Raw genomic sequence first — 19,881 nt, 5'->3', positions numbered from 1 at the left:
CATTACCCCTTGTCCTGTCGCTGGGTACCACTGTGGAGAGCCTGGCCCCGTCCTCCTGACACTCACTCTTAAAGTGTTTGTAGACAGGGATAAGATCCCTTTTCAGTCTTCTCCTCCCCAGGCTAACCAGGCCCAGCTCTCTCAGCCTTTCCCCATAAGGGAGATGCTCCGGTCCCCTCATCAGCTTTGTAGCCCTCCGCTGGGCCCTCTCCAGTAGTTCTCTGTCTCCCTTGAACTGGGGAGCCCAGCACTGGGCACAGCACTCCAGATGGGGCCTCACCAGGGCAGAGCAGAGGGGAGGATCACCTCCCTCCACCTGCTGGCCATGCTCCTCCTGATGCAGGATCCCATTGGCCTTCTTGGCCACATGGACCCATGCTGGCTCATGAGCAACTTGCTGCCCACCAGAACTCCCTGGTCCTTCTCTTCAGAACTGTTTTCCAGCAGGTCAGCCCCTTGCCTGTACTGGTACATGGGGTTGTTCCCCCCGAGGTGCAGGACCCTATACTTGCCTTTGCTGAGCTTCATGAGGTTCCACTCCACCCAGCTCTCCAGCCTGTCCAGGTCTCGCTGAATGGCAGCGCAGCCTTCTGGTGCATCAGCCACTCCTCCCAGTTCTGCATCATCAGCAACCTTGCTGAGAGCACACTCTGTCCCTTCATCCAGGTCACTGATGAACAGGACTGGATGCCTGGGGAACACCACTGGCTACAGGCCTCCAGCGAGACTCTGTGCCATTGATCACGACTCTCTGAACTCTGCTATTCAGCCAGTTCTCAATCTGCGTCACTGTCCACTCATCTAGTCCACGCTTCCTGAGCTTACCTACGAGGATGCTATGGGAGGCAGTGTCAAAAGCCTTGCTGAGGTCAAGATAGACAACATCTGCTACCCTCTCCTCGTGTACCCAGCCAGTCATTCCATTATAGAAGGCTATCAGGTTGGTCAGGCATGACTTCCCCTTGGCGAATCCATGTTACTGTTCCTGATGACCTTCTTTTCCTCCACATGCTTCGAGATGACCTCCAGGGTGAGCTGTTCTGTTACCTTTCCAGGGATGGAGGTGAGGCTGACCAGCCTGTAGTTTCCTGGCTCCTCCTACTTGCCCTTTTTGAAGACTGGAGTGACACTGGCTTTTCTTCTGTCCTCAGGCAACTCTCCTGTTCTCCATGACCTTTCAAAGATGACGAAGGGTGGCTTAACAATAACATCTGCCAGCTCCCTTACCACTTGGAGGTGGACCTCGCTGGGGCCCATGGATCTGTGGGTGTCAGGTTTGCCTAAATGATCTCTAACCTCGTTGTCCTTAACCAAGAGAAAGTCTTCCTTTCTCCAGACTTCGTGTCTTGCCTCCAGGATCTGGGATTCCTGAGGGCCAGCCTTTGCAGTAAAGACTGAAGCAAAGAAGGCATTCAGTAATTCTGCCTTCTCTATATCCTTTGTCACCAGGGCACCCACCTCATTCAGCAGCAGGCCCATGTTTTTTCCTACTCTTCATTTTGCTGCCGATGTACTTGTAGAAGCCCTTCTTGTTGTCCTTGACATCCCTCACCAGATTTAATTCCAAATGGACCGTAGCCTTCCTCATTGCATCCCTGCATACTTTGACAACACCCCTATGTTCCTCTCACGTGGCCTGTCCCTTTTTCTACCCCCCATAAATTTCCTTCTTCTGTTTGAATTTTGCCAGAATCTCCTCGCTCATCCATGCAGGCCTTCAGCCCCCTTTGCTGGATTTCTTGCTCATAGGGATGCACATATCTTGAGCTTGGAGGAAGCGATGCTTGAATATTAACCAGCTTTCTTGGATCCCACTACCTTCTAGAGCCCTGACCCATGGGATTCCTCCAAGCAGGTCCCTGAAGAGGCCAGGTTAGCTCTCCTGAAGTCCAGGGTTGCAATCCTGCTTACCGCCCTGCTTCCTCCACACAGGATCCTGAACTCCACCATCTCATGGTCACTGCAGCCAAGGCTGCCCCCAACCTTCACATCCCCAACCTGTCCTTCTTTGTTTGTGAGTACATGGTCCAGCAGCACACTTCACTTCGTTGGCTCCTCCGCCACCTATGCAAAATAGTTACCATTAGTGCTCTGAAGGAACCAGCTGGACTGTGTGTGCCTAGCTGTATTCTTTCCAGCAGGTTTCAGGGTGATTGAAATTCCCCATGAGAACCAGGGCCTCTGATCTTGAGGCTACTTCCAGCTATCTGTAGAAGGCCTCATTGACTACTTTTTCCTGATCAGGTGGCCTGTAGTAAATACCCACAACAGGGTCCCTCATATTGGCCTGCCCCTTAATCCTTACTCATAATCTCTTGACTCCGTCTGCATCTGTCCCTAGGCAGGGCTCAATACCTTCCAGGTGCTCCCTCACATAAAGAGTAACTTCACCACCTCGCCTTGCTGGCCTTTCTTTCCTAAAAAGTACATAGCCATCCGTGACAGCCTTTCAGTCATGCGAGCTATCCCACCATATCTCTGTAACTGCGATGAGATCGTGGCCCTGTGACTGCACCCAGATCCCTAATTCTTCCTGTTTATTCTCAACGCTGGGTGTGTTGGTGTACGGGCATTTCAGAGAGGGAATCAAGTGTGCAGGTTTCCCAGGAGGGATGCAGGAGGATCCACCATAGCTATGTGTACCCTTGAGGTGGCTGGCCTTCCGGTTCTCATCTTGCGAGGCAGCTAAGGAACATTTGTCTCTCTCTGGATGGCCTGGCTTATTCCCTAGTTGGATGCAATGGTGTGACCATTGCCGCTTTGGACCCCACCTCCCAAGTCCTTCTGTTTAAGTCCGCTGCATCAAGCTGGCCAGCCTGCTGCCAAAGATTCCCTTACCTCTTCCAGGCAGGTGGATCCCATCCCTCCCAACAGGCTATAGTCATCAAAGGATGTCCCATTGTTATAAACACCAAAACCCCACAACAGCACCAGCCACGAAGCTAGAAGTTGATTTGCGTTATATGTCTCTTTCTGGCTGCACCCTTTCCTCTAACTGGTGAAATGGAAGAAAAGATAACTTAGGCACCAATATTTCTCACCTCACCTGCACCCCTTTATAGTCTTCCTTGATTCTGCCCAGGTTCTGGCTTGCAGTGTCATTGAAAATGTGTGATAGGATTTTGTATTCTTTTAGCCATGATATTTTGGTTGTTTTTTACTTGCAGGATTCTTCAGTGCGAGCTTGATCTCCAAAAAAAGGTTCATAGGAGTGGTTTACAAAGTCACTTACAACTGCAAGTCATGTGCACAGCCAAAGTAGTTTAATTGTACACGTAGTCATGGTGAATGACAGTGGGAATGATCTGCTTGTGATTACAAATGACCTTTAAAAATTAGGTCTTTTATCTCACCTTGTATCACCTTCTAACAGTTACAAGAATAGGAGGCATTAGGACAACATAGATGTGCTGTCATTTTATTAGATGATAAGGGTTCATGTGGAAATAAAAAAGAAGTCTGTAATATGTAATTAAAGACTATGTCATTATATACAGGATAAAATAGGTTGAATTAACATTGGATAAGAAATCATGTGTATCCCAACCTGAAGGATGATCACAGAAGTATTCCCGGCTCCCATGGGTATCCTATTCAGCCTCAGGTCCACCTCTCATCTCCTCTTGGCTGTCTAATGATACCCAAGTCTGTTTTCTGGTTCAGCGCTAGTGAGAAGCTGCTTACAGACCTGCTTGCTCCTGCTTTGCCTTCCATTATCCCTACTTGCTTCCTTCAGTGCATTTTTGTGTATATCCTTGGGTTTTTTCTTCAGGGTCATGTACTTGGAGAGGTTATTCAGGAGGACCTGTCCTACACACTTGCTTTTCCAACAGGTGACTGTAATACATCAACTATACATGTATTCCTCTGTTATTACCTAGTAAACTGCATTCTCTGTCTGCAGTGTTAATCTCACTTTGTTGTCTTTGGATTATTGGTTGTTATGAGACAGAATACATGGAGCTGATGTCCTACTGAAAACTGTCTGCAATCATCTACTCTACCTTTCACTTAGCACCTTTGAGTTTAGCTTCAGTTTTTAAACTACTTTCCCTCCCTTGGCAGATCTCAAGGTCCTTACAGAATTACAAAATACCATTGGTTTTTGGCATCATATCTATTGCTAATAACTCACAAGTGTCAAGGGGGAGAATAATATAACCTGAAAGTTCAGGTCAGTTACCTTAACATGCTGCCCTGCAGTGTTTCAGAACATTCCTGCTCTTCTACCAGTAGACACAGATCAACCCATGGATTGGTGGGGTTTATACCCCAGTACCCTTTACACCCACATACCCTTCTTTTTGCTGTAGTCTATAGTGTGTGGTGAAGGACCTGTTATGGGGACTTCAGGTACAGAGGGACAGCCCTCATCAGGAGGACAGTGCTGTATTGTTGGAGGGAAGTGTTCTTCAGGAGTCACAATTAGTTACTGATGGATGGAAAAGAATTCAAGGAAGGATCTGGATACGATGATCTGATTTTATTTAAAAAAATAGTTGAGTAGGTTTAAAACATTATTTTTAGGAGTAGGTCTGTAAATCTAAGCTGGAGAAGAAGAGCAGTTTTACTCAGTGATATTTTTTTTTTTAGGACAAATAAACTGAGGGATCTAGATGCTCTATTGCAACATCCTTTCTGAATAATGAATGTGGGACTATGCTTTGTACTGGTAAGTATTTCTCTCTAAAAGCTCTTTCACTATTAGCTTATTCCAATATCAAAATAAACTATTTAACAGTGTATTCAATATAACTTATTAGACCATTTCAAAGACTGTGATTCTTAAATTCTGTAAGGTTGGACATGGGAAAATCTGTTTGCAGTTTTTGTCCAAAACTGGAAAATGCAAAGGCTCTGGCTTTTTTGGTGTATTTGCACTTTTCTACAGGATGTACATAAATTGCAATACAACAAAGAACTTAAAAGTTTTAGAGGAACAGATCCTCCCTCTTTCTGGTGAAGAGCATTTACACTCGGGAGATAAGGGGTGTACAAGTTACACAATACAGTGCAAAGTCAGATACTTAACGTTCTACTAGTGGCTTGTTATGTTGTACTAGTGGCTTGTCTCACTGTTTTCTATTTGTGGCGTAGTGCTCTAAAGCAAGGCTCATTAGAGTAATATAAATCAAACTGGTTTTGATCGCCCCCAGTTTTTCTGGGTGCTACAGTTACGGATGCACTGTGAGGTTGAAAACAACTGAAACTATGATTCGAGGGAAACCAAAGCTGAACATCAAAGTGAACACAAACAAAACAAACGTGAAGAAACAAAGGAAGACACTAAGCACACAGAAGGCAGCTGTCTCTTAGAATTAATTATACTGGACTGGAACTCATTTCTTATAAGCCACTTGAAAGCTGTTTGTTAATTATAAAAATATTTATAGGTCAAGTTGACTTCCTTTTCTTATTCCTTGAAGACTGTAGATGGTGTATTCTTCAAGCAGCTTTGCTTGCTAGAAACTTCATTATGTTTTGCATGTTTTCTAGTTTCTCTAGCAAAGGACCTAAGCCTGTTTCTTCAAGTACTACCAAGTAATTTAAATGGAGTCTTCACAGTAATATATTGTTTCTGACTTAATTTCTTAGTAGGATGGAAGCCTTGTAGGTTTTTCTTTTTGATTGTTTTTCTGCTTGCAGGAGGAGTTGCTACATGTTGCAGCAGACGCTTTCATCAAATTCAGAGTAGGTCCTCTATCATTTTACAGTATGTGATACTCACTGTGGTATTCAGTCTGGATGCATAAAATTGCTACTGCATGAAAGTATTAATTATATTTGCATACATTACATGTATTCAGCTAAGCAAGCCAAGGTGGATAAAACTAGCTTCCTAAGTCCACAGTCTCTGCAGTCCTAAGTACTTGTCAGTCTTTCTGACCTGGAGATTTGTGGGTGATCTGCTCCTACTAAGAGCACAGCTGCTTTTATCTCAATCTTAGTTTTTCTGTTGATTTCAGTTGAACCTGTTTTTTGCGGCAGACTTTTAGTGGCCAGACTTATGTCTTTGGTCACTTAGTGGAGATAAATCAGAAAAGAGCATAGCTGTTCCAAGGTCCTTGTGCAGTCAACAGAATAAGTTGTTATCTCTGTATGGCAACTAATATCTGTTGTAAAACTGCTGTGGGGAAGTACCTTTCCAGCTCTAGTAGCTACAGACTGAGCCTATGGTGTGTAGAGTTCTGACTTAAATACTACAGTGAGATCTGAAAAATGGTATAAAATGCTTAAATATTCTTTTACTTGAAATGCCATGGTATATGCATCTGCTTCAATTTATGTATAAAATACTTGCCTTTTTATTTTTGTATTTAAATAACTTGAAGTATCATAGTTCTATGTAAATGTCTCATGCTATTAATGTATCTAATTAAGAACTAAGAGTTATGGCTACAACACCTGACATTGCTGGAAGGAAGCTAATTTATTGCCAAAATTATTGCCTGGCTGTCTGGCATATTTTTTTTTTGTCATTATGTCTGTCATAAATTTCTGCTTTTCTTCCATAATTATTTGGTTTCTGTTCCAAACCTCCTTTAACTTTGCCTCGTGAACAAAACATCATTAGTATACCTCACATTAATTACACATTGGGCTAATGAGGCATTAGACACTCCTTAGAGTTCTGTTCAAGTTGTAGTGTAGAGGCCAGGCTGAAAAGTTAATTTATTTTTACAAGATGATCCCCTTCAGTAAGAGCATGAAGTAAGGAAAGACTATGAATGTAGGAATTAGAGAAGCATTTCGTAACTCTTCAGAGGAAAAAAAATACATGTACCACCTGTGCAGTGAGTTAGAACTCCAGGTGAAAGTACTTATGAAAGGCCAATATTTTGTGCTGGACTCGTCATTGTCAATCACAATTCAGCATTTATTTCTAAAGTTCAGTGGTCATCACTGCAACACAAGTGGTGTTCATCTTTGAGGAAATGAGCAAATACTAGTCATTCTTACCATGTAGGCTGACATTGTCTAAGAAAACTGTCTTTCCACAGTGAAGTATTTATCATATGCAATTATTGCCATGATCTCTCCTCTGTAGCAATATGTAGCAAGGCTATCAGTCAGCTGAGTCACAAAGCCTTAACAGTCCATTAAAGCATTGTTGGAAATACAAAACTGTTGCAGTCATCAAGATTTCTGTATTCTTCATCTATACTTTTGAATTACTCTAAGGATTAACTAGTTTTATTGTTTGCATATGGTTTTATTAATCAAGGTTGTAATACAAGTTCATGTGTATTTAATGTATTTTAGAATTAAGTTTATTTTGGTTTTGACTGTACTTTTTAAAGAGAAACAGACGATCTCGAAGGAAAATGCAGTTCTTCGCAGCATTTTCTGTCTATATTTAGCAATTCCAGTATTAGGAAATGTGTGTCTTCTTGCACATAAAATGTGACAGAGGCCAGGCATCAATACATGGGAGTGATCTTCCTCTTCAAGAAAAACAGCTGGTTCATATTATTCCACAAGGATAAATAACTTTCAGACCATAAAAAAATTGAGCACTCTGCAACAAGGAAGCCCTAATTTTCTTTTTGGTGGATGATAAAGCATTTGTCAGTAAATTCTAATTAGTTTTTAGAGAGACTTGGAGGGCCAATATCAAAATAACTAGTTATTCATAAATTGTATATGTTAAATGCATTGAGACAGCCAGCATTTAAAGTAAATGACTTATTTTGTATACAGAACATGTGGTAACAGTCTCCTCCTCCAGCTAAGAAATCCATTAAACTGCTCGATGTATAGTCAATTGAATCACTTGCTTACTGAGACATTTACATTTCTAATGAAGAGTAATTGTACAATGGAATAGGATAGAAATGTAAAAAATTTTTCTTTTTGTACCATGAGATTAATTTATTAAAATTATTTTACAGGCATGCAATTCCTAAAAGCATTATTTAATTTTAAAAGCTTCAAGCATGCCTATAATTGCTGAGTAGCTCTTTCACAGCAGCAAATCTATAAAAAGACCCCTCAGCTACATCTGTAATGCAGATGCTGTAATGAAAACAGGAAACAATGAGTGACCTGCTACAGAGACAGGCTGAAAGCCACATCCAGTAAGAGCTTTTGGAATTAAAAAAAAAAGGATACTTGAAACCATTAGAACCAAGACTCAAAAAATAGTGTAGGAGTGAGAAGGAAAGTTGAGGACAGTCTGAACAGTGCAAACAGGGAGCCCATGAGCTTACTTCCATGTTTTATGTAAAGTAAAGCTGGTAATTTGGAACTGCATGATGACAGGACACTTTTGCTTTAAGTAATCATTGTGTATCCTGAGGAGAACCACAGTCTCAAAGGTCTGTGTTTATCTTTCCGTGTGTAATGTCTACCTTAACATAATAACTCATGTATTGTTATTGCTTTATGAGACCTTGTGTGTAAATGACAGAACTGAGATAAACAGATAAGAGATAATTACAAACAGATGTGTGTCACATGGAGGTTTGCACAGACCTAAATAATTTGGTATAAAACTAGTTTTAATTACACCTGTAGGGCTGCTGTGTGCTGATAGGGCATCAGTTAGGCCTCAGTTTCTGTGTTTTGACATAGCCAAGGGGCTTTTAGCATGTGTGATCTACTTATGTATTATGCAATGTATAGGTGTGTTAACATACATTATCGACAGATTAAAGTAGTGAGGCAAGTCAAAAAAACCAAAACAAAATCATATGAAGAGCCAGATTCTCTTCTTATTTACACTTACATAATTGAAATTGTTTGATGTAATTTAGGACTTACACTGCTGTCTGGAAAAAGATTGGCCAATTGATTTTGTGAGAAATAATTTTTTTTTAATACTGGAGCAATATTAAGTAGAAATGGCTAAGTAAAAACAAAAGCATTGATAGCAGGTATCTCATAATTACAGAAACTAGCTTGTTAGATATGCAATCTTAGGGAAAGTTAATTCTATCTCCATTTCTGTAACACAAATAGAACTGTATCTGGCTTTGATTTTTTTTTTTTCTGGTTTTAAGTTAGTGTTATAAGAATTTGTAGCAGGTATTGGTAAAGACAATGTGAATTTAAAGATCTAAATTATATCTTTACTTGCTTTTCCAGTCTTTTGTTTAGACTTCCAGTTTTTTAAGTCACAGCACAATCCATATGAATTGTCTCCAATTTCACACCATAACCTCGAAAGAACAGAAACTCCTACTCCCTTTCATGTAAGAGAATCAGACCTCATACCAGGACCAGAGGTAACACCAGCAAGTTCACCTTTTCTCTGAGGAAGACATTTTTCCAATGGATACAAATCCTAAATGGTAACTTTGCTAATATTTGTTTATATTTTGCTCTAGTCCATTGTGATGTGAAGTAAAAGTTGTAATTTCAGCAAGTGAAGCTGACTAAACAAGCACTGCCTGACTGAAAAGGCAAATGTCAGCTGCTTTATAGTGGACCCTGCTGTGTGATCCACTTCTGCTCTAAATCACAGTTGCAATAATTTCCCTTTTCAGAATGCATTTCTTCAGAGCACAGCCTAAGCCTTTTGCACAGTAGATTGCTGAATTAATGCACAAACTGAAAGCTGGAGAAGTTATTACAAAGCGATACTTCTTTTTAGCACTTATCATCAGGAATTTTAATCCTTAACCTGTTATGAAAACGTTTACTTAAATACCTTTTGTAGTCCACCTGTAAACTGTGATTATTCTCTCTCTCTGTCCAAGGCCATTTGCTTTACTTCTGGCGGTTGAACACAAAGCACTGCTCAGGGAAGGATGCTAAAAGGGGGTATTTTGTTGCAGTCAGTACTGCATTTAGGGAAGATGAAGCCTAATGACGGGGCTTCCCTGAAGCTGTGAGCCCTAAAGTATGCAAAAATAAAAAATTAATCTTGGATTTTGCTTAACTTAAGTCTTTGTCTATACTGCTAATTAAGAAAAAGGCTAGGAAGCATGCTCAAGGGCCATGGCTCAAGCAAGCTGGATCCCTGGTTCTCCCTGCTGCTTAACTATCATCTCATTTCTTGGCTTTAGCTTGGCAAACAGTCTATTCCAGGAGCAGGGTCCAAAAGGGACAATGGATAGCACTGCACAAGGTTGGCTCCTCCCAACAACACACTGGCCCAACAGGCTTTATATCCTCAAACACTCCCAGATCACCTCGCATTACACCCCATTTGTGCAACAGGATTCAGCGTCATCCTAGAAAAACAACTGCAGATTGGTCTGCAACAGAGAGGTATTTCAGAAACTGACCAAAAAATCTCCTAAGGCAATAAATGTACATGGTACCCAAAAGAGCCCCAGACAGGGATCCATCCTTGGATTTGGTCTGTGGGCGTAGTCAGATAGTTTCCTGCTGGAAAAAGGAAACACAACCCCATGTGAAGACAAGCAGAGTGAGAGATGCTAATGAGTTTGATTAGATTTGTTTCTTGTGTGTGTGTCTGATGAGAGTAATTGATTTAATTTTTACATTTTAATTGAATAAGCTAATATTACTTTAAAATGAAACATTTGCATAATGTAGGAATTATTTCAGATATCTTGGCAAACTTCACAGAATGAAAATCTTGAGAGGACTACTGGTCTTATCCTGAAGTGCCAACCACTTCGACATGGGTCAGGAGCACTCCAAGAGTCTCTCCTCCACAAAACCATTTGGTGTGGGAATTGCCCATGGGAAGTACTCATTTAAGCAAAGACTCTCCTGTTGACAAGCATTATCTACAACTTCAGTGGCATGTTAGGGGGCTGAAAGCAGGGCTGGAGACTTGAGGACTGAAACTGTAACAACCTATTGAACGATTGTGTTGATAAAATCTGTGGTTTGTGACCTGGCTGGTAAGACGTTAAATCCCCTTAAAGAACAGGGCAGTGGGGGTGGAAGGTATGTTGTGGAACGTGTGTACCACAAGCTTCGGCCATTGTACAACTGTGTAATTTCAGGTTGTCCTTTGGCTGACTGACAGTATGCACATTCAGTTATTGATGGGCAAAAATCCAACAGCAGCGTTCAGTCAAAGGTAAGCTCAGGGGTACAACGACTGCAAAGTTTCTAGAAATTCCAGGTAAGTCATGAGAGATTAAATATTAACTGTTTATTTTACTATAGTCTGAACTCTGTGTGGAGCACCTCTGGATAGTTTCCAAAGCCATCATTCTCTCTGTGGTGGCCATAGAGACCCCAGAAACACCTTCAACTAGCTACACACTTTGTCTTCTAGAAATAAAAATCTATCTCTATGGGAAATCTGAAGAACTCTATCACGGATGCAGCTAGTTTGGGGTAAGTACATGTGGAGGCTGTTTTTCATGTGGAAGTCTTAACACCTTTAGTAAGAATCTAACAGATCCTTATCTAGATAAGGGGGGAAAAAAGCCACATAAAAGCAGGACTCTAGTCTTCCCTTATTGTATTTTTGTACACTAGAACTTCTATAATCATTAATAAAAAGTGGGAAGCATAATGCTATGTGCTCATATGAGGGACTGGTGAGAACTGAAAAGATTAAAGTTTCTTGGTGGAACTAGATCTTTTTTTTCTGATGGAAGTATTTTAAGTAGATACATCAATAACATATATAGGCTTATATGATGGATGTGGAAAAACATTTAGCCATTCCTTGTTAAAAGATGCACCAAAATCACAACTCTATGGACTTCACTCAGCTTAAGGAACTGCTATTTTGGCACTTTAGGTGCTGCCAGCTCATACAGCGTGAAGGAATTTTTCCAGATACTAAGAAATTAATCCTGCCCACCAGAAAAATCTATTCCACAATGCTGATCAAGGCATCACAGGCTGAAGAACTTTATGTGCATTACAGCTGTGCAGCTTCTTATAAAACAAGTTCTAGCTGTGGTACAGAACTACATTTTAGGAAAGTGCCTCATCTCTGCTATGCCACCTGTTTAATTTTCAAAACACAAAATTGCTAATCCATAAACTCAATTGTCTCTGCTTTTGTGAAAGCAAACATGGGGTGCAAAACAGAGGCTTTGGGTGAACAGATCAAGGTAATAAAAATTTCCTTCAAGTCAAATACGTGTCCTTTATGGCAAGATTTTCTGGCACTTGCAGAACTACTGTGGGAACAGTGAGGTGACTTAGCAATAACTACCGTTAAGGATGCTAGTCATAATTGAGGCACAGTCAAACAGCATCTGCCCTGTGACTAGAGACATGAACACTTTAATTTTGCAGTAGTTAGAAAAGCATGTGGAGTCTCTGTCTTCGCTCCTCCCGCCCCTTCCTTCTCCCATTCTCAATGTGTGAGCCTATGAGGAGTATGCCCAGCACCATTTCAGTTCCATTTTAATCACAGAAAAAAAAAGCCCTTGTCTGTGAAGAAAAACAGTACTTGGTCAAATTGTGCCAATTAACAGACAGCCTTCAAGAAGCAGGCAGTCACCACTGAGCAGCCGCACTGCAACACAGCTTCTTCCTCGAAGCTGCGGGGAAGACTTGGTGCAACATGGCCAAGGCATTTTTAAAAAAGTGGAGGACTTCTTCACAAATCAATCCAAGAAGTGGAGTTTCTTCAGAAGGGGAGATCTTCTACAGGTAGTTGCATATTCTTACAATCCTTTCTGCTTTGCATCCAGCATAGGTGGTATACAGCAACTAAGGCAAGCAAATAAACTCCAATCTGTTGTACGCTGTGTTGTTTGGCAAAAGGGTGTGGAGAGAGGGAGGAACAGCTATGGATGCTGCAGCAGGAACTCTCCAGGGTAGGCAAGGGTGCAGTCACTTTGCACCACATTTTCTGTGGACAGATACACAGTAGCGAGAAAAGAATGAGGGAGCAGGGTGAAGCTGCGTGCGCCCTTAAAGACAGCACTGACATTATTCCCTGTGCAGCTCTGCAAGCTAAAGTCTAGGTGTACTTATGGTGCGAATGGGCAGGGTAGATGACGAGAGCATGTGTTATGTGACCAACACATTAGTCTTCCCATATAATCAGGATACAGGCAAGACTTCGCAATGTGGTGGGAAAAGAGAACCTAAACCCTTCCTTGCACACTTCCAAGCTTTTTCACTGTGGTTTCACTCTTCAACCTACCTGCCAAAATGAACAATTTTATTTAATGCTAATATTTCAGTGCCATCATTAAACACTAGTATTAGGTAATCTCTCCCCGAGAGCCATTTCAGGCTATCTACAGGTTCCATAAGACAACATGACTGCCTTACTTTAGCTTTTGAATTCACAGGGATGAAAACAGCAGTAAAAACATATGGTGTCATCACTCACCAATCATGCAGCCAAATTCCCCAGGCAGATTTTGTGCTGGTATGCAATTACCTTATTCATGAAGAACACAATTAGAACAATGTGTAATAGTGTGCATCATCCCCTGAAAGATGAAGCCTAACTGTTTTAGTGCATTCAAAAACATTTAGTAATAGTGAATACTTTTTATAAACTCTGGAGTTTCATAGTAACATAGAATAGTGACCTAATTAACTCAGTTAGTGAGAAAATTATTTTATAGTGGTTTTATCTGTAAGAACAAGTCATGAAGACTGACATCCTTGTTTTATTTAAATTGGATGTACCTCACCAGGTAGCCAGTTTAATCTGATTCCTAGTCATGGGACAGAGTGCCTTGCTGTCGGAACAGTTCAGTCAAAGTATATGTAATTGAAATTGGTTCACCTCCTAACACTTCACAGTTCACACTCCTACGGACATTTCTCTAACAGATGTTTCACCAGAAAAAGCTAATTTCAAATAAGTATGTTGCTGTTTAAAACCTTTTCCCCATTGTAACAGATCACAGGCTCATTTTTCTTAGACAATATATTTTCTGAAAGGAAATGTTTAATTTACTAAGATGCATTCCAAGAAAAAAAATCAATGCTAAAGGGGCAACTTGACTTGTGTCTCATATTTCTAGCTTACTAATACAGTAAACAGATCTGAGGGTCTCAAATACTAATCCAGCTTACTATCAGTAGTAGCATTTGTGACAAAAACATTTTTCAGAATTAAACAGTGTTTCCATCCAGGTTTTCTTTTTCTGTTCTTACACAAGGAAAGTGTGTATCTGTAGAAGACACATTTTTGCAAACCATTCACTTTCTAATTTTGACTTGTGAAAATTAAGGCATTACTGGAACAAAAAGAAAGCACAGTTCTGATGGTTAGTGTTTGGCTACATGAGATTTTCTTTACATAGATGACAAGTATCTCAAGTATGTTCGATTAGCTGAACTCAGATCTTTTAGTAACAGGATTGCGTCACATAAATTTTGACTGTTTTGGAGACTAAAGTTTGTTAACAATTCAAACCTTTCATATGTTTGTCAGTTAACTGGCATTTCACTGCTACCATTACAAATCATGTAAGCAGGTTCCAATTACATTTACAATATTTACATGCATTTTTGTGTTTCAGTCAGCTTGAACAACGAAAATGCATAGACGCTCAAAATCTAGGCACCGAACTGCAAGTTAACAGCACTGCAGAGGAATAATGATTTCCTCTGAAGCTTGACTTTCCTGAGACAACTGTATTAATGTTTTGCTGTTTGCTGTAAGGAAAAAACTTCAACTGCAGCCCAGCATGATGAAAATATACCTTTTCAAGTGAAGCATCAGAAACTCTTGAAGGATCTGCCAGGTGCTTTTAAGCAATATTCATTTATATGACAGCTAGGATTCTAGTATTAAGTAACTTCCCAAATGCCTAAAGAACTTCCTCTACAAGAAGCATAAGAAAAATTTCCAGAAATACCAGCAGATCTTTTTAAGTCTGTGCTTAAAAATAAAAATTATTTAAGTGCTTTTTGTTTAGTCCTTTCCTACCTGCCATTCTGTAATTGCTTGGTAGGACTCCTCTCCCTTTTCTAAGGGTCATTTAAAATTCACATACAGAGTGCGTGCTTTGTCAGTTAAGTTTCATTTTCAGAGCAAATCACTGTGTCCCTGGATGAGAATTCTTCCCCACAGAAAAGCCAGGATGCACTTTTGGTTCCAAGAATCAACAGAAATTTATGTAGCTTCATGAAAGCATAACACAAAAGACTCATCTTTCCATGTTGACTTATACAACAAAGATGCAGTACAAAAATTATGGGAACACTATACAAAGAAAAGGCAGTGAAATGCTAATTAGGACAGAAATTCTTCCCTTAAACCGCTGTAAAGATGCATAAAGTAAACTAAGATAATCTGAGAGTACAGCAAATTTTATTCATATTTTTAAATATAAAGATGATTTGAGAAGATTTGTTAAATATACCAGCAAGACTGTTGAGTGGATTCTCCTATTGTCCATATTCATTGACTATCCAATTACAGTAGGTCTTTTTACCTACTAGCAATGTCTTCTGTAAAACCCTGTGCAATCAGAATGAGACTTTTGTGCTTGGAATACAAATTTGATGTTTCTGACAGGTGTTTCTTCCAGATACCGGATGGCTGTTTGCTTTAGAGGTGTATCTGGTATGCTAAGCTTCATTGCATAGTCAGTCTATTTTATAAAGGAAGTCTGAGCTAGAAACGCTACCTATTTTTTTATTGTTTATAACTATTAATGTTATAAAGTACCAACATAATTTCATTTACAACAGGAAAAAGAAGCAGCTGCATTATACTTGGCTCAAAGTCTGTAATGCTATATAAACCAGTGTCCATTTAACTAAGCTAAAAAAACCAGCCACCAACCCCAAGAACCCTCTGTTCATTAAACATGAGTTTCTCTAGTCTTCTTTTATATTCACCGTAGCATTATCACTAAAGTATAATCCCCCTTCTGAAATGCACTTTAGCTAGTTATTTTGTGACTCCTGGTTTTTGGATCATCCGTTCTACATGTCGTGTTACCATATAGAATTACTAGATATAAGACTCCAGGTGTTTAACATACAAAAGTGATGGACGTTAAGCTTTAAGACTCCAGCGCACCCAGTTTGCCCAAGCAAAGTCCTTGCAGGTCACAGTGAACATCAAAACACTGGCTGGTGTTTTATACCACATGGTGAACATAAGTGGACAAAAAAAATGTTTTCCTGGTAACAGGTTATTGAAAAAAACCCCAAAACATCTACTGAACACTAATATATACAAGTCTTCATGGTTGCTGCTGCTAAGTTTGAATTGTGAAATACCAATTTGAAATGTTAGAACACTTGCTGCATAAAAATAGGTTTCTCCTAACAACGTGCTGGATCCTTCCAAGTCACACCCAGGGTTTCCATCCAGGAAAGAGCTGGCTCAGATTTTTAGGGTCCATGGCCTGCTGGATGAGGAGGTTCACCTGCCCTCCCACACTGAGCACTGTTCCCTCCTCAACACCTTTCAGCTTCTCCTGAAGTCTCATCAGAACACGCTCAGCCACTTTGTTAAAACTCTGGTCATCACTGCTGGCAGAATAAGAAAAGAAAAACAGGTATACTAGGTGTGGATCCTGAACGTCAGCAACATTCAGTGAGAAAACCATAAAGCAAGGCAACAGTGCCACAGGCAGAGAATTAAGAAAAAGATCTTGCACCTGGCTTTTCTTTTACATTCTTCCGGATCAGTGTTGAGTGTAGAGTTCATGTCAGCCTCATCCTCTGGTCTCTGCTGCAAATACAATGCTTTCAAGGGATTCATAGTCCAGTCGAAAAGAGGGTCATAGAGCAGCACCTACAGTAAATAAACCTCGATTTAATGTAAAACTTAATTACAGCTAAGTCAAGAGCCCTAGCAGGAAAAGAAACGCTCAGCTGGCAATGCTCATGCTAACCACAATACCAGGAGGCTGGTGGTTTGGTTGGTTGTTTTTAAATCAAATAGAACTGGGCTACACATTGCTTAGTAGACAATCCAACAATAAAACGACATCCGATCATTTGCAGGTGTTTGTGTTGTTCATATTTGACTCGGTTTTGTGACTCAGTCCCACCTCAGCAATGAAGAGGTCATTTTTTAATACACTTCTAGACACTAAATATCATAATTAGTTTTCAATATGTAGTATAAACAGGTTTTAAAAATTACTTCAAGTCTCTTCTTTGTGACTTATGCAAAGAGGATTTAAGTCAATCAGCACTACTCATGCTAGTAATGTTGCACTATGGCTAGTTTTAGATACTGAAGAGGGAAAACTGTGTATGCCTGAAACAAATAGTTCCCACAGAAAACGCAAACTGGTCACAATTTCATTGAAGATTACGTGAATTAACACATAATGGCCAACATTACTACATTCAAATTCAACAAAAAATCCCTACATAAATATTTGGTATAGTAATGCTTAAGAAGACAAATACAAGAAACCGAAGATATTCTGGCAGCTTGCTGTCAGAAAGACTGGAAGAACGCTTACCTCTACAATAGTCAGCAAGGCTTCCTGAGAATTTCTCATAACAGCCATTGTCTTCTCACAGCATCTAGAAAATATTTTACTGTATTTTTAGGTTCTTTTTGGTTAAATGGAATGGTACTTTTGTCATTTAAATGATGGATATTTGTACCTTTCTTAAAAGTTAATTTCTAGCATATGAGTAATCTCTGTGGTATTTCTGGTTTTGGGGAGGGTGGAAAGGGAGAAATTTAGAAATTTAAGAGCAGGAGGAGACTGGGTAGTTCACTGATTATATGCCCTACAGGAAAGAGGTTATCTGTTTCACTGTCTGAAAAACTATTTAACATGTAACAATCACAAATGCTGAAAATGCTCTGCTGTCTCCTTACCCCTATCCAATACAGGAACACGTACCTTCTGAAGACTCCTTCCACGCCGGTAATACCCATTCCATCCACAATGTCCCTGGTTAATCTAAATGGAACAGTCTCTGGTGTGGGAAGGATTTTACCTTGCTCAAAAGCCACCCCTAAATGAAAGGATAATAAACATTTTAAATAAAGATTTTTAAAATGTTAATGTAAAAAAAAAAAAAAAAGTAAGGTTCTCTTGCCTGTCCCACTTACCCAGATCTATATGCACTAGTTCTGCTGTTTGTTCATCTATCAAGATATTCTGAACATGTCTGTCTCCCAGTCCAAGAATGTAGCCAACTAAAACAAAAAGGTAAGTGCTGAAACCGTATTTGTATGCCATAAAAACCAGGGACAAATTAACACAGAGAAGATTATGAGATTCAGTGTATGCAGACAAATTAAAAGTGAGAATAATTCTTCCCCCAAGTATATATATTATTCCAGTAAAGAGCAAATGCCATTCCACAGATCCAAAAAGAAAAGGTTATCAATGCAATTGCAAAAATGTTATTCCCCTACAGATGTGTATTTTTTTACCTACTGCACAGAATTCTTGCCCATTTCTCTCTATAGATAGGTTAGGCAAATTATTTCACAGCTTTCAAAAAAAAAAAAAAAAGATACAAATCAAGTGCATAATACAATTAGGATTTGTTATTATTACTATCTTTAAGACAACCTTTTAACTCACAGTATCACATAATCCAGAAAACAGGACTAGACATAATTCAGTCTATAATTGGGCAGCTCAACTATATCTAAATGTATCACCTGAGAGATTCTTGTCTAAATCAATTATAAAAATCTCCAGTGATAAAACTGTAAGATCTTTCATGTAAGCCTATTTCAGTGCTTTACCATCCTTAAATGTAGAAAACCTCCAAACTAAATCTCCCTTGCTGCAATTTACACCTGTTACTGTTTTTCTGTTAGCTGATGGACATGGATAGCAGTAGTATCTCCTAGAAAAATCTTTCACCTGAATTCTGATAAACTGTAGATTTACTTCAGGGGTTTTTTTCAGCACAAAGGGAGCATATAAACAACACGTTAACATCTAAAATAGAATCTACTGCAATGTATACAATCTACTATCAAAAGTCTTACAGAGATAAAATAAAGAACTCAGTCATCCAAAGAAAATCCACAATCCAAGTACATCTATTTCCTTATTCAGACAGAAAAATCAAAGAAAAAATGCCAGAGCTCAAATAACCATTACAGCCATGGCTACTGATGCCAGTACAAAGAAAGTAAAAGATCAAGCTTTTCAACTCAAGTTAAAACATTTGAGGCTACAGATTAAATGTTAAATCGAAGTAACAGGATTAGTCAGTCAGGTAGAAACTTAAAAAACCTACCAGAACCCCAAAATACAAACTGCTATATAAAACAAAGAAACAAGAATGTTACTCTTATCTTTCTACTGCAGGAAAGCGGGTAGGGAGGTATGAATCAGAAACCTGAATTACAAAAGCAATGCTGGTGTCCTTGCTGGCATTTTTTGCTCCCTACTCCTCCTACTCTGACACGTGACAAAAGCAGAACAGATGTAATTTTACCAGTTACCTCTGAAATGCTATAAACTCTTTGTTTATATAGTCTAAAACCCCAACGGCAAGTTATACCTATAGAGGATGTTGCCACACTGCGAGTGTACGCCAACCGTTTTTCAAACCACACAGCTGGATCCAGGAATTTCTCCATGCAGAAATAACGAAACACAGGTTGAAAGTTCTTGCAGACTTCCATGAAGATGCTGCACTTCTCCTCAGAATGTTTCTTCTGTGCATCCTTTAAACACATCAGAAATATTTTCCACATGACTGACTACAATCCTCCTTCCTCTACTCCCTCCCCTCCATCAAATGTTGTTCTCACTCCTTTCTCTCTCTGAGCTATGAATTAATGTCTTTTTTACAGCAATCATTAATGCACCTATCTATCTGTTTTACCAAACAATTCTATTTTCATACACAACTCATGGGATGCTTGGAAAAAACACACACTGCTATTTCCTTGCTTCAGCAGGTGTCGGCATTTTATACGCATGTACAGGTAAATGCATCTTGTTGGAGATACTTCCCCTTGCACTCTGTTCCGGTAGCTTTGCTTATCTGATGGCTTCATGTCGCTGTGAGGAAGTCACTATCACTCAATTCACATGCAAACGCTTCACAAAACCAAAA

At 39.7% G+C, this 19,881-nt stretch overlaps 1 protein-coding gene and 1 long non-coding RNA gene across 5 annotated transcripts in view; one reads left to right on the top strand and one right to left on the bottom strand.

The window, feature by feature from the left end:
- Positions 1–4,597: 4,597 nt before the first annotated feature.
- On the top strand, positions 4,598–17,986 carry LOC119143028. 2 transcript variants are annotated; one of them, XR_005102552.1, is made up of 5 exons: positions 4,598–4,672; positions 9,088–9,293; positions 10,926–11,002; positions 11,092–11,265; positions 17,907–17,986. It is a non-coding gene; the product is annotated as an uncharacterized LOC119143028 (long non-coding RNA). The 2 variants fall into 2 exon arrangements; XR_005102553.1 differs by lacking the exon at positions 4,598–4,672 and adding an exon at positions 5,649–5,691.
- The window catches only part of ATM (ATM serine/threonine kinase), an 80,289-nt gene continuing 75,365 nt past the window's right edge, over positions 14,958–19,881 (bottom strand). For 2 of the 3 annotated variants that reach the window (XM_037376742.1, XM_037376744.1), the window contains 6 exons: positions 19,321–19,486; positions 17,903–17,989; positions 17,691–17,805; positions 17,298–17,361; positions 16,479–16,615; positions 14,958–16,350 (listed from right to left, as the gene is read on the bottom strand). In XM_037376742.1, coding sequence (XP_037232639.1) covers positions 16,167–16,350; positions 16,479–16,615; positions 17,298–17,361; positions 17,691–17,805; positions 17,903–17,989; positions 19,321–19,486 — 753 coding nt within the window. In that variant the 3' untranslated portion in view covers positions 14,958–16,166. The remainder of the gene's footprint in view (positions 16,351–16,478; positions 16,616–17,297; positions 17,362–17,690; positions 17,806–17,902; positions 17,990–19,320; positions 19,487–19,881) is intronic. The other variant, XM_037376743.1, reaches the window with a different exon arrangement.

Source organism: Falco rusticolus, chromosome 2 (assembly GCF_015220075.1).
Source record: "Falco rusticolus isolate bFalRus1 chromosome 2, bFalRus1.pri, whole genome shotgun sequence".
NCBI lineage: Eukaryota > Metazoa > Chordata > Aves > Falconiformes > Falconidae > Falco > Falco rusticolus.
Note: the sequence above shows the minus strand (reverse complement) of the source record. Positions and strands in the feature narration are given on the sequence as shown.